This window comes from Gymnodraco acuticeps, unplaced genomic scaffold (genome assembly GCF_902827175.1).
Source record: "Gymnodraco acuticeps unplaced genomic scaffold, fGymAcu1.1, whole genome shotgun sequence".
NCBI lineage: Eukaryota > Metazoa > Chordata > Actinopteri > Perciformes > Bathydraconidae > Gymnodraco > Gymnodraco acuticeps.
The window spans coordinates 7467153-7481594 of NW_022990295.1; the positions used below are offsets into that span (position 1 = coordinate 7467153).

Consider the following 14442-nt stretch of genomic DNA (forward strand, 5'->3'; position numbering starts at 1 on the left):
GTGGCAGGCGTCCTCACCTCCTGGCCTAATATGAGTGCACTTCCTGTTTCCTGCTGGTGTTAACCAAGAGCAGCTTCTGTCCTTAATGCTCTTAATTAATCGGTGCTGCTGCCTTAATAGTTTGAATGAATCAGTGCTAATTTTCGTGGATGGTGTCCCAACCCTCTGCTCCTCTGTGATGAGGGATTACATTTGGCTTCATTATTTGTAGCCGTCTATTAAGAACAATACTCCGATTTTCTACCGTCTATCTTTCTATGTGAAAGTATAAAAACAAACAAATGCATATGCTTGCAGGACATTTTGTTGTATCAAATGAACCTCTTTGCATGTAATCACCGCATGTATTGGAGGTAAGCACTATATTGGCTGCTGCAACTATCATTAGTATTGGTTAACCGTCACCTAGGGGCGGTTAATGTCCTTGGCGCTGCCCTGATCTGATTTTTATGCAGGAGAGTTGTCTATAATTCATTAAAATGTCCAATAAGTGGTGAACAGTGGAAGTATCTAACCTTGTCTGTTTTATACGTTGACCATATTTGCTCATATTTGCTATAGTTTGATCTTATGCTAAAGAAAATGAAAACTACTCTTATATTAAGTAGTTTGTTAGATGTAATGGAGTGGGGCAGTATAGAGCCTGAACTAAAGCCAGGTGTGTAAACCAAATTTAAAACAAGAGTTCAAATTACACAAAAATCAATATCATGCTGGAGATGAAAAATCCGATCAATACTCATTTCATATCAGTCCCATTGTCTGGTAACCATGTGTATCCTGCTTTGTCAATATTTTATGGGTGGCTCATCCTGTGCTTCTAAATTCTCTTTCTAAGCCTCCCTTTATAACGTACAAAAAACAGATTTATGTCAAATCTCATTTCATTTGAAAGGATCTAGGAGGCTTGTGCAGCTTGCCATAATATTGTACGTTTTACCAATAGAGTCTCCACACAGAGGTTATGAGTTTGTGTGGATCCATTGTGTAAATGGCCAGAATGATCTTACCGAAATCGAAAATATTTAAGAATTAAATTAAATTAACAGAAGAATAAATAAATGATGTGTAATAAAGTACGCAGAAAGAGCTTTTAAAAGAAGATGAATGAAAGTGTGGATGTGAAGATGTGGTAATGGATGAAGAATGATACATGTTGGACACACTGATGTTAAACATACAACATGTAGAGGATGTTCAGTGGTCCTCTGTGGTCAGAAATCAGTTCAATACACTGATAAGTCATTCTATTTTCTGATAAGATTCCTTAAAAGTGCATTGAACTTTAACAGACACAGGGAGCCACTGAGTATGTAATGTTCAATGACTCATAAAACTATTATAGCTGTTGGGCCACAGAGCCATAAAGGTGCCTCTAGTTCTTACCTGCATTGAACACGGGGTCCCTCTGTTTGCTGCAAAGTAAATGAGTAAACAGACAGCTGTCATTCAGCATACACCATTATATGTTTTTGATTTGCTTCACAAGGAGATCAGCTTCTCCTCTCTCAAACTAGAAGACCAATATGTGAGTCACGTAATAGAAAAAGCTGATTTAGCATGACCTTTGTGTTACCTGTCACTTCTTTTCCCGCTGGAGTTGCTGCCGGTGGATCCAGCCCGAGTTCGGTTGCCCTTGGTGTCACCTGAATCTTTCCGTGAGAGAGTTCCCACATGTTCGTTTGAGTTGGCTCTCCTCACAGTGCTGTGGTGCCAAGGCAGGTGGACCGAGGCAATACAAGAGACAGGGAGAGAAAAAAGGTTATAAAAGTGCCTGATGCTGCTTCTCTAATAACTGCCCTCTGGGAAGCAGATTTCATGATTCAGTGCACATCCGTTTTATTACTGCTTCCCATTAAAAGAAGCCTTGAATTGTGTTAGTAGCAGTGTCAGAGATAAGAGGAAGCAAAGCAAAAGAGAATAAAAGAAATGCGTTATTGTTGTTTTCCCACAATTTTGCTCTGGTGGCCATACGTAGCTACATTGAGGTGCAGATCTGCATACTGGCGGTTCAGACAGCCTGCCTGTTTCTAACAATGAAAGGGCTCCATCAGCAACCCGATGGCCAGTACGCCCAGTCACCTAATCCACCTATGGGAGAGAGGTCTATTCAAATCCTAAAACTGGCCGGTGGCTGTGTGTGTTTGTTCAGTAAAGAGCAGAATAGAAAGACAGAAAGAGAGAGAAAGTGTTCACAGGAATCACAGTAATTGGGCCACAGGGCATTGGGGGGACGGCTGCTGAGTGTATGCCAATTGATGGGATTGTGTTCAATCTGCAGTTTTTTTAGACTAATCCCAGACACAGACTGTAAACAACACAAAGAGCGATGACTTCAACACAAAATGAGATTTTTAGCAATGAGATAAATAGCTAAATGATCACTTTGTGAGGATTTTCAAATGGTTTGCATGCATCGGAGCAGACGGTGATGTTATATCATAACTTGTGATTCTCTCACCTGAGGGGCAGGTAGAGAATTCTGAAAGAGTGAGACACAGAGGAGAGTTTGGACAGATTGTAGGTGGACAGGAGGACATCAACATGATATAACATCAGGACATATTATCAGAGAGAGGCAGTGCAAGAGGGAGGACATGCAGGAAAGGAAAAATGGGAAAGACAAACGCCACGATACATAAAGATAGAGAAACAGAGACGATTGGTGACCAGTCACTCCATCTGAAAATATATCTTAATGCCTTTCAGTTAAATCTATAGGATTCGGGATTCAACAGAAAAATAGACTGTTATAGTTGTATTTCAATCAGATGCCCTTAGGACTTTTAACAGTCCGTGTAATTTAACATTTCAATCATCTGATGGCTTCATTCATATGATTCATTGAAGGGTAATTTATTGGCCCATGCCAGTATGTTTCAGCATTACTCAATATAATGAAATGTGTCAACTTAAAGGGCAACAAATAAAAATACTTCAATATCTCCAAAAATCCTGGTTAGGATACCGTCTTCAACACAAATAAATTGTCATTACTTTCGTACAAGTTCTAGGATTGAGCTTAAACCCATTCAAAGAAACACAAGAAAACTGCACAAATAAGAAAATACACCAAATCACATCTTCTTCATTGATAATGTCTTTCTTGGTGTTTCTAACATTTCAAAACCTGAGTCAGTCAACTCTCGGTATCGTTAAAAACCCAGAGGAGAAATAAAATCACAGAAAATCAAGTGAAAACTCCACAGGGGAGGAAACAGCTCTTCTGCGGAGTTCCATCTGATTATGGTAATGTGATGAAGAGATGAGGAAGAGGCTTTTGTTCTTCTGACAGACAAGATTGATAACCTGTGCTCCGAATGCATCTACAAAACACACAACGAGGACGCAGACATGACGATACTGTCTCTGTTTATCAGTCTTGTTAAATGCCAGTCTCTTTCGCTGATATGAGACAATGTAAAGCTTCAATTATGTGACATGGAGCAGAGAGGAGTAGAACATGTCTTGAGAGAAATTAAATGTCTGGAGTAAAAGAGAAGTCACCTACTTTACATTACACTTATAATGTACTTTCATCCAAAGCGACGTACAATAAATGCAATAAATCATGAAGATACCGGCAGCAGTATCTGGATTAAACACTTTTAAAAAGAGCTTTAAGAGCCCTAAATATTCAGGAAAGCAACATTTAACACTAAAACACTTTGACTTAGAGCTGTAGTCCCAAACCGTCATAATCTTAAAGCCCTCTCTAAAAAGCTATAACTATATAGATTCAGAACATAATAAAAACGTAACCAAACGAATTGATAACTGCAGACATATAGGTTGCACAGTAATTTAATTGGCTAAAGATTATTTGTATTTCCTCACCTCTTGCTGGCTATTGAGCTGCCGTCCTTCCTGGATCCAGATCCTGGGGAGGGCAGAGTGCCTTTCTTTGGTACGATGGTCCCGTTGTTGACGGTGGGCCGTAACGGCAGCGTGGCGATCATTGGCCTGGCTGGAAGAGAAATACAACAACAAGGCATATTCAGAAAAAAGGGTCAACTTCTGTGGTGTCATGAAAGTAACCTGTGAGATTTAGGAATATTGTATTTCCGGATATGTAATTGTCTTGATAAGAGGAACTAGGTAGAAATTGGTGAAACAGGACAGGATACGTTTAGTTGAAAGCATCCCAGCATGCACTGGGTAACAGACTTATTGACTTTACTCTCTGTTGACAGTGTGCATGTTTTTACAATGTTATTATTATTTAGTTTGACATTTATTTCTATGAAGTTCCCGAACCTAACCTGTTGTTATTTCAGTCAGTAGTCCGAGCGATTATGGTAAGCAAACATTGAGCTATATAAAATATTGTATTGGTTGTAATTATCACAATAATCACATATTTTAAATGATAAACAAAACATTACTGCCTTTCTTAAGAACACCAGAAGCCGAGGTTTGTACTATAAATGTTGCTTTGTCCACAGTCTGCCTGTGTAATTAATGAGGGATCGCAGTTATGTATTCTTTAGTGTAGAACATAAGGAACCATCTCTATGTTTGTTGTTGTTTACTACACAAATAATGGAACTAAAAGCGTAAATTAAACTGCGACACTTGATGTTAATTGTTTCAATCTTGAGTGCAGACCTTTACAAAACACATCAAATACACAATTTGCAATTCTATCATACTCTTCAGTGAGTTTCCAAAGACACATGAAGTCATTGCACAGTGTAATTAATGATACATCACAAGCGTAAATATTTGAAATCCTTTATACAGATGATATATGTTCACAAATAATTGATAGAGAGCGGTTTGACACACGGGCACACACACATGCACGCCAGTCTGGACAGCCCAGAATTACAAATCCAAGCTGCAGCTTTATCTGCAGTGATACATATTTAATAGACCCTGTTTCATCCAGCAGACACACACACACTCTTGCATGCACACACATATTGCCCTGTTATCTTTCAGGTAATAATTACACAGCGGTGACAAACTGAGGTGGTCATTTTGTTAGCAAGAAGATGAGTGTGTGTGTTTCTGTGTTCATGAGTGTCAGTGGCGAACCGTCAGGGCCTTCAAGGTATTCAGAGAATACCCTGGAACACTCAGATAAAACAAACAAAAAATCGATTTAATTATATAAATAAAATGTAATAAAATGTATATAAAATGAATAAATGAGAATCGTATCCGTGTTGTTGATCTGTAATATTACAGTGTTACGTTGATTTGTTTGTCCTTCTCGGTCCATGCACTACGCATTTCAGTAGAAAAGAAAGCAACCAATCAGATCTTGTTCTGGGTCTCTGCGTAGAATATCCTTCAACCAAGGTATTCTACATCCTTGATAGAATGCCCTGGCCGTTGCACTGAATGAGAGCGTACGTTTGGACTGACAGTTTGATCAACCAATCATATATTGATTTGTAGCCAATGGGCGTATTCTTTCAGAGTTCCCCTCGGTTCCAGGGTATTCTAGAAGGCCCGCTAGTTAACTGGCTCGAGGCAGAGGATCTAGAATGAATGCGACGAAGCAATTCATGCCATTTTATTGTTTTTAACGTTGAAATGACAAGTGCAACAGGTGAAGATGAAGTTGTTGCGGAATTGTTGTGAGTACCCTTTTCAAGACGACAACTCAGTGAAAAGACGGACATTATAATGCCGCGGAGGGGAGGGGCGGCGGCGGCGGGGGGTGGGTGGGTGTATCTACAGAAGGTCCAGTTGTGATGGCCACGGTTCGCCACTGATGAGTGTCCATGTGCAGTCTGTGTGCACGAGTTAAGCTTTCTGAAACGGATCATTGTGCTTCAGTAGAGGGGAGCAGCCTGCTGACTCCCTGCAGCTCAGAGGGGGAACAATAAGGGAGAGCAGCTCTGAGTCTGAGTCATCCTCCAGATCCCAAATCAAACTCAGACTTCATCCACCCGCAGCAACTCTACAGACTGAAACTGGCAGCAGCTCAGAATCATAATCTCGTTCTGCTTTATCATTTAGAATGCGTAGTTTGAGGACATAAAATGAAGTGCAGCTTATTTTACATGCAGACTTTATCAGGGTCTTGGGTGAGGATGCCATTTGAGAAATACATTGTACCAAACACACCTCAGCTAAAGAAATGGCATGCAGTATTATTACATAATTAAAAAAAAGGTTGATCAGTCTAAGATGAGTGCTTTCTTATTCTGTGATGATTTGCTGATTTATTGCACAATTGTGTACCTTGCATCTCATTCTCATTCAATTGTGACAGTTTATTGATGGCTTTAAAACTATAACTGGGTTTATCGACTATAATTCAGACACAGATTCCTCCCGATTAGCAGAATATTGTTTTTCTGTCTGTCTTTAGATCACAGTGCATTGGCAGTGCAGTGCTGAAGGTACCTTTGTGTTTCCTATTGGAATACAACACTGTGGATACAAAGATATGCTAGCAGGCAGTGACTGTAAACACAACACCAGGCCTGGTTAGTGCAGACAGACTTCACAGTAAGCCTACCTGACTTCCCAACATTGCTGTGTGCTGAGGGCGACTTTCTCATCAAAGGGGGGTCTATACACACACAATACATTTAAAAACAACAATACAAAACAGTCCAGAAGGAGAGAAAAGCAGGGACAGGGAGGAGATAAGCAGGATTTAGAGGAAAGGAGACATCATCAGGAAAGAGAGTGTAATGGACAGGAAGGATAATACCTCTAAAACATGTAAGCCAGAAGAACTGCTGACCCTTACAAGTAACAGAAAAGTGCATTATAAAGCTTTGTGTGTGTGTTACCTTTGGTGGGTCCTCTGCGAGACCCCATGGCCTGCTGCTCCTCGGACACGTTGAGCCGGCGCACCACATCTGCCAGAGCGGACTTCAGCAGCTGGATCTCGTCCTCCTGCATCTGGACCCTCTGCTCCAGGGAGGCGATGCGGTCAGTGACCTCCATGTTGCTGGCTGCTGACGCACTGTCATCTGAGGGAACACAGGAAGTCAGAGATGAATACAATGTATTTTTCTATTCACTCTGTGTTCGCTATTTTTGTAGCCTCCTTTTGGAATATGTGCATATGCTCTGGCACCTGGATGCTACTCTTTTATTTAAGATAAGATGAGAAGTACTTTATTGATCCCAATTTGGGAAACGTTTGCATTGCAGCAGCATAAAAAGACATGGCATTGTACATTAGAGAAATTAAAAGACTATAAATAAACAATCCAAAATGTAATCATCTCAAATAGAAATAAAATAGCATTGAAAAAGTTAAAAATATACATGTGAAAATACAAATTTACAGTAACAAATATAAAGCAAGATATTATATATACATGAACTACTAGATGTTATGCAGATGGAGACCAAAACGATAGAAGAGAGGTGCAAATCCAAGGATGGAAATGAAAACTCACTTTTATTTATTTGCCTTACATGGATTAAAGAGCTGACTGCTTTCTATTGAACCTTTATCCATGAGCCTGTTTGTTCATGTCTGTCTGTTCCTTGAGTTTGAACTAACTTAACACATTATTTTCACCCCTCCACCTGACACTCAATAGAGGCCAAGCACAGGCCACTGGGTCCTCTTCATTAATGATAACACCCACACGCAGGGTCGCCTCCATTAGCCCTTTGATGTCACTGCAGCTTGATGCAATATTAATGTAAATCTCTGCTGTGTTTCCCCTGCAGACTTGCAATAACAGTCTGATGCATTATGCATTAGAGAGCAGGCATCTGGTGATTACGCTGATCTGCAGTCTGTGTTCATACTGAGAGTCGGAGCTGAATCCCATCACCTGCTAACATTTGACTTCTGTTAATAACATTCTTAAACAAATACAACAGCCTCTTAAACACATTGACATTGTGTTAAATAGCAGCATTTCTGGTGAAAACAGAGCATTCTGATGAGCCTCTGAGTAGCCTGGGTAAACAAAAGCTGCTCAGGGGATTCAGGAGGACCCTGGGCAGAGCCGCTCAGCAAATATTGGTTTGTAGATAAAAAGATTATTTTGGTGTCAAGTATATTTTGTTACCCCAATACTTACAATAATATCCGCAATAACATAAACTCCATCTCACATTATCAGTATCATGGTGTTAATTATATGCTATTCATCATGTATCGTTATATTCTCAAAGCATGTTCAGATGACAGGAGGCTTAGATGATGGCAATACAAACTGGAATCACTTTGCCTTACATTAAGTTAATAAAGAAATGTTTAAATAATGTGATAGAACTTAAAATAGAGGACATTGGTGAGTCTGTTCCTTTTTTACAAGATTATTCCTGTTCTGTTTTTTACATGTATTTAAAAACCCTTAGATGCACGAGTGACTGACACTATACTCTTCCATGGTCAAAAAGGTGTTTTTATGCCATTTTTGTCATTTTGGTTAAGAAAAATCACTTGTATAATATTTAGTATTATATTTTGGTTCACACTAGAAATATTTTATATTTAATTTTTCACTATCTATAATTTTAGACATTTTTTTTACATTTTGAAGAAAAATGACATGATATTCAAAACATGTTTTTTGAGGAATAGCTGGATTATGAAATGATAAAAAAAATGTAATTACAAAGATACTCTAAGAAAACCACCTCACTGGGTCAAAAACACCCACTTATGCATCTAAGGGTTAAGCCCTTTTTCACTTTTATACCATCCTTGTAATGGAAATCCATAAAAATCTGTTTTTGAGTGAGAGTTATTCAAATCTGTGAAAAAATCCTCTCTCTGCACTGAACTCGAGACACAAGACATCACAACTTATATTTATTGTAACATACAACTTTATAAATATGACTTAATCAAGTGTGATTGTGTGACATTGTGTGTGTAATACTGATGTTTGTTGCTTGTCTTACTTGACAAACGATTTACAGTAGATAAGGCAACACATTGTTTACTTTTGGCGATAGAAAAAAACAATTTTGAAAGCCTATAAAAAACAATATTTTGTTATAGAAAATGTCTTAATATCTGCAGAAATGTCAAACACAAAAAGATAGCATTTTTAGGTCGAAAACCCCCAAATCATGCAGTCAGACTTTTTCTCCAGATATATTTAATTGAACCCCTATAATCTTACAAATGGAGTTTTTGATGTGTACATATTTATTCGAAAATGTTTGCATCACCATCTAATACTTTTCATGCATCACAAGTATTCAGAAGTATATAATCCAACAAGATGTAATGAAGTCATTTCAGTTTAATTGGCAAAACATGCAATTTGGCAGAGTGGACAAATCCCGTTAGCGAGGCGAATCCTCTGCCTGTTATGAATTGTTTTAGTCGGGGAGACCCTTGATGAGACAGGATGGTAAATTGGTGCATTATGCAGATGGCACACCTGATGCTTGTAGCACACACGCACACACACACACACACACACACACACACACACAATAGCCTCTTGTGATTAAAAGCTTCTTGGACACATAGGAACATATTTCCCTGACACACCTCTCAGTGTGAAAATCCAGCCGCCCACCAAGTGAGGTTTTGTAATGAAAACTCCCCGTCTGAGCAAATGAAAACAGCAGGTGCATAATGTCACACATCACATCCTCAGCAGTGGAGTATAATATCCTCACACATTGACTTTCAGACAGTCTCTAATGAAACGAGAGGCTGTCTTGTTTCATAACGCACACATCTAATCTTCATCTAATACTTCATTTCAACACAAAAAGCCTTTTCAAGATATTTTCTGCTCACCTGAGACTTTTGTTTTGAAGCAGCCCTTTTTCATATCCACATGTGAATGTGAGTGAATCTCCAGAGATAAAGCGGCTATTATCTGTTCAGCATCTGTCGAGGGTCTGCTCCCAACACTGACACAATGACAGCATGATACCATCAGTCCTTGAAGTACAATGACTGGCTGTCACGGGCCCGGCTCCGCGCTAACATCCTCCGGCTGTCACCCTGCTCCCCGGATCAAAACTACGGGGCAAGCAAACGCCCCATAACGCGTTCACAGGCAGGGCGGACATCAGAAAAGGTCAGTGTTAACTTTGGTGTTGATGTGACCATAGAACAGTCACGTGTGAGGTTTTGGCTAAATTTGCTCTTCGTGTGAAACGCTCTTTGGGGTCACAGAGTCCAAAGACTATGAATTAGTAAGATGTCAATTTTAATTTAACAAGAAATCCAGCACATACACCCCCTGACACTATTTTCATCCCCACAAAAGCAGATGATTACCCCCCACCAGCCTCCTCTAGCTCCAGGAAACCGTCAACGCACCTGTCAGCCCGCTGCTTAAATTACTTTGTGTCTGTCAGTCTTCAGGTTTTCTCCAAATGTCTTTTTCTGTCCCCATTTCTCATTATCTGGTCAATATGTGGCTGGGTCACTCATCTCGCATGGACCTCTAAGTCTGTCTATTTGCTCCCCTTAATGCATCGTGACACACTGCTCCCCATTACCTTCCTCTGCAAGGCGGGACCACCTGCCTGCTTAAGTGCTTGTCAATCACTTTAGCCACAGGGACTCAATGGAGGGAAAGAAAATAGGCATTTTTCCTGCTCTAAAATAACCACCACCTTATTTCTGAGTCATCTTCTGACCTCACTGCCATCAATAATGAAAACTGGAGCGGGCACACATGCTATGACCCATTTCCCCCCCCCCCTCTGCACTCCCATCAACCACAGAAATCAATGCACTGAAGGAGTAAAGAGATGTCTGATCAACACAGAGGCAGCTATCTCATATTTTAGAGAATGCAGAGCAACCTCATGTATAAAATATCCCCTGCAGCAGCCCTGCGTTGATCTGAACCGTCTGGATTTCTCCTTACTTCCTCACATCCATATACTATATAAACACACATAGGCAAGGATATGAATATAAATGCATGCTCAAGGGATGAAAAGAAAACATATGTTGAATAAATTCTCTCTTAAGGAGGACTATCATGATTCAAGCTGTTCCACTTTGTGTTTTATGTACTCCTGCAGACTTTGACAATAAACCACTGACAGCCAGTGATTGATGTCTATTTTCCTTTCACTCAGCGGTGCAGAAAAGCAAAACAATGAAGCTACATTGACTTGATGGAAAGTCAGGTTAAGCTGCGCCACAATGGGGGGTTTTGAAAAAACACATGCAGTGTTTTCAGAAAGTCAACCGACCAAAGAAACGTGAGGCTGCAGGAAATAGCCTGTCACAACATTATGACAATAATTCCTGTTTTTTTTAGAGACAGAGAGGCAGCACTGATACCACACTGATGGCAAATTGATCTACTGGCTGAATGCAGAAAACAACACTTTACTGGTTTCATTTTGAAATGGGACTGCTATCGAGAGTGCCAGTTCAGCTGGTGCACATGCCACGTCTTCTCAAAAGTAAATTTAAACTACATTACATTACATTACATTACATTGCATTTAGCTGACGCTTTTGTCCAAAGCGACTTACAATAAGTACATTCGACCAGGAAGACACAACCTTGAACCTTAAACTACCCGACTTTATGTGGCAACACTGATGGAAAAGTGGACCTAATCATAATCCAGCTGCAGGCATGATAACACTAAACACTAAAGCAGTAAAGGAGGTTGTGATAGGGCTGCTCAATTAATCATATTTTAATCGCAATTACGATTATGGCTTGCAACGACTACGAAAACAACGTAATCGAAATATAATGATTATTTTTTTATTATTATTATGATTATATATATATATATTTTTTATTATTGGTTTTTCAGTTGAGTTATACTTAAAGTTCAGGGTAATCAACTGTTAAAAACATACTGTTCACATTTGTTTTATCCAATAAATGGATGTTTTCAAGTAAATGGATAATCGTTTTTAATAATCGTGATATAAATTATTGACCAAAATAATCGAGATTATGATTTTTGCCATAATCGAGCAGCCCTATAGGTTGTGATATAGAAACAGCTAGGGAGAAAAGTAGAGATATAATCAGTGTTGAAGCAAAGTGAATTAAAGTGCGGCAGTAAATAATGATAATAATACAACAAATAGTCCACAGATTTGTGAGGCTGAGCTTGACATAAAGACTAACATTTAAGTATAGCTGAGGATAAGAAGACTGTCATGGGTTTTGCAGTTATTTGTCATGAACCAAAGTGTTATAATTATAACACTAGAGGAGAAGTAAGATTATCACTATAATTATATTGCAGTGTACAGTTCATCTACTGGGGACCATGAATGTGTTTACCAAATGTCTGAGCAATACTTTTATCAATTTAAGTCCCATACAAAGCCACAAACATAAACCTCATGTTTGCTGGAGGAGGAGTCAGAAGGTCTCCAAAGGGATTCTCCCTGATTCATCCTCTGGGGACCATGAATGTCTTTACATGGATGGCAGAAAAGAATAATACATATATGAAAGTGTGTTGAAGATATGAAAAAGTGATGCTTGCAATTTGAATTTTGAAAATGGCTTTTTGCCCCAGGTATGACTGGAATCATCCATCAGGTGCATGTCAGCAAGGTGACACATTGCAAAACCAATTGAGTTTGAGATTGGAGAGAAAATGGAGAAAGAGTAAATATAGAGGAGGAACCAAGAGTTACTTAAAGTTGAATCAATCCTGCGTGTCACCTGCAGCGGATGACCTGACAGAGGTGTATTAGCCAATCAACTGGCCAGATTAGAGAGACAGACATTTGCTTTACAAGCTGCTGCCTCTAATGGCTCCTGCTTGGCCGGGGCTTAGGGGCTATAAATAGTGAGAGGTGGATCATAGGAAAGGGAAGCCCTCACACACGACCTGAGAGAAGACTACGGAGCAGAAATCAGGGAAAGAAAGAGAAACATGGCATGAGATCTCGTATTTGTACAAAAAGAAGCATTGCAAAATCGCAAAAAGACTGACAGAGGAATAAACATGGAGGATTTGTGTTTAAGAGTGTGTGTGTGTGTGTGTGTGTGTGTGTGTGTATGTGTGTGTGTGTGTGTGTGTGTGTGTGTGTGTGTGTGTGTGTGTGTGTGTGTGTGTGTGTCATGAAGAGTGTGTCTGGGTCAAAGATGGGCATGAAGAGAGGACAAATGACCCCCATGAGAGATCCATGCCCTTGTACGAACACGTTAAACTTCCTTCCTCCCATCAGCAACATCCTTCCTGGGGTCAGACTCAGGTCGAATGAGATACAGCTCCCCCCTCTCTCTGCCCCTCTCACCACCACTCTGAGTCCCTCCCCCCAAACACACACACACACACACACACACACACACACACACACACACACACACACACACACCACACACACACACACACACACACACACACACACACACACACACACACACACACACACACACACACACACACACACACACACACACACACTGACACTAAGTATGGCTGAGTGCAGGGTCAGGTGATGCAAAAAACGCCATCAGCATTTCTGTCAGCCGTTACAGAGTCGTAAGGGACTGTACACAAATTATGAGAGAGGGTTGTGAATGACTTTAAGAACGCAAACAACTCAACATTATATTTAAATCTGTGAAAATGATTATTCTAGTGAGCACAATGGGTCATAAAGGCTACACTTCCATATGCCATTTATAGATTTAACTTTCTCCATCCCATTAAATGTGTCTTCCAAGAAAAATAATTGAATAATTTTTTAATTATAATATTGGCAATATTAGAGTGCTGTGAGCTGTAGTTCTTTTTCCAATGCCTAATACAATTATAATTACGGTGTGATGAGTCTTTCCATTTTAAACGAGTAACAGTATTGGTTGTTGCTTTAGTGCATTAACATCATTTGGTACAATCCTTAAAGCCTCCGTGAGACAGTGTGAGGAATGTGAAAGCCTCAAAGAGAGATAAGGGTAAAAAGTCACGGCCCATTGAGGCAGAATAACTCCTTCTTAACTCACATACTGTATATCCACACCATTATCCCAACACCCTGCTTTGACAAATCACACACACACACACAATTCAAACAGGAAGTGCTCACGGCGTGGCGTAGGGATTAAGCTGGATATGTGGAGCAGATCTGCTCAATGCTAGTGATCCCTAAACTCTGAGGGTTTTATCTTAGCAGCGGGCTTATTTGTATTCTCTCCCTCTCCGCGTCTGTAACCTCTTTCACCTCTCCTTTTATTTGTCTGTCTCCCGCTCTCTCACGAAACTGTGCCTGGATGGATTCTTGAATCACGGCTAAATTGAGTGTGGGAAGAGAAAGAGCCACTGTAGGATTAAAAGAGGGCATGGCAGTAAAATATCTTCATTGTCTTTCTCTAATATTTATCTGCTGTTTCTCTTGCTGTCATCTGTGTTGCTCAGAGGAGATTCGCTTTAGCACTAGCCTGTTTAGGAGGATATGCAGAGCGTGGGATATGTGTAGCTAGATCAAGTCAGACAGAATCATGAATACAAATAATATTGACTTTTCAACAAAAGGAAGTACAAGACAAGTTTGTGTTACATATCAAATCAAATCAAGTTTTA

At 39.8% G+C, this 14442-nt stretch overlaps 1 protein-coding gene across 10 annotated transcripts in view; it reads right to left on the bottom strand.

Annotated features, from left to right (window-relative positions):
- Positions 1 to 14442, bottom strand: part of eml1 (EMAP like 1) — a 38985-nt gene that overhangs the window by 12800 nt on the left and 11743 nt on the right. For 3 of the 10 annotated variants that reach the window (XM_034222168.1, XM_034222166.1, XM_034222165.1), the window contains exons 2-7: positions 6759 to 6941; positions 6479 to 6532; positions 3838 to 3967; positions 2462 to 2482; positions 1577 to 1705; positions 1387 to 1415 (exon numbers count right to left, since the gene is read on the bottom strand). In XM_034222168.1, the coding sequence (XP_034078059.1) occupies positions 1387 to 1415; positions 1577 to 1705; positions 2462 to 2482; positions 3838 to 3967; positions 6479 to 6532; positions 6759 to 6941 (546 nt within the window). Of the gene's footprint in view, positions 1 to 1386; positions 1416 to 1576; positions 1706 to 2461; positions 2483 to 3837; positions 3968 to 6478; positions 6533 to 6758; positions 6942 to 9700; positions 9805 to 14442 lie in introns of those variants that run through there. The other 7 variants (XM_034222167.1, XM_034222170.1, XM_034222172.1 and 4 more) reach the window with 5 other exon arrangements.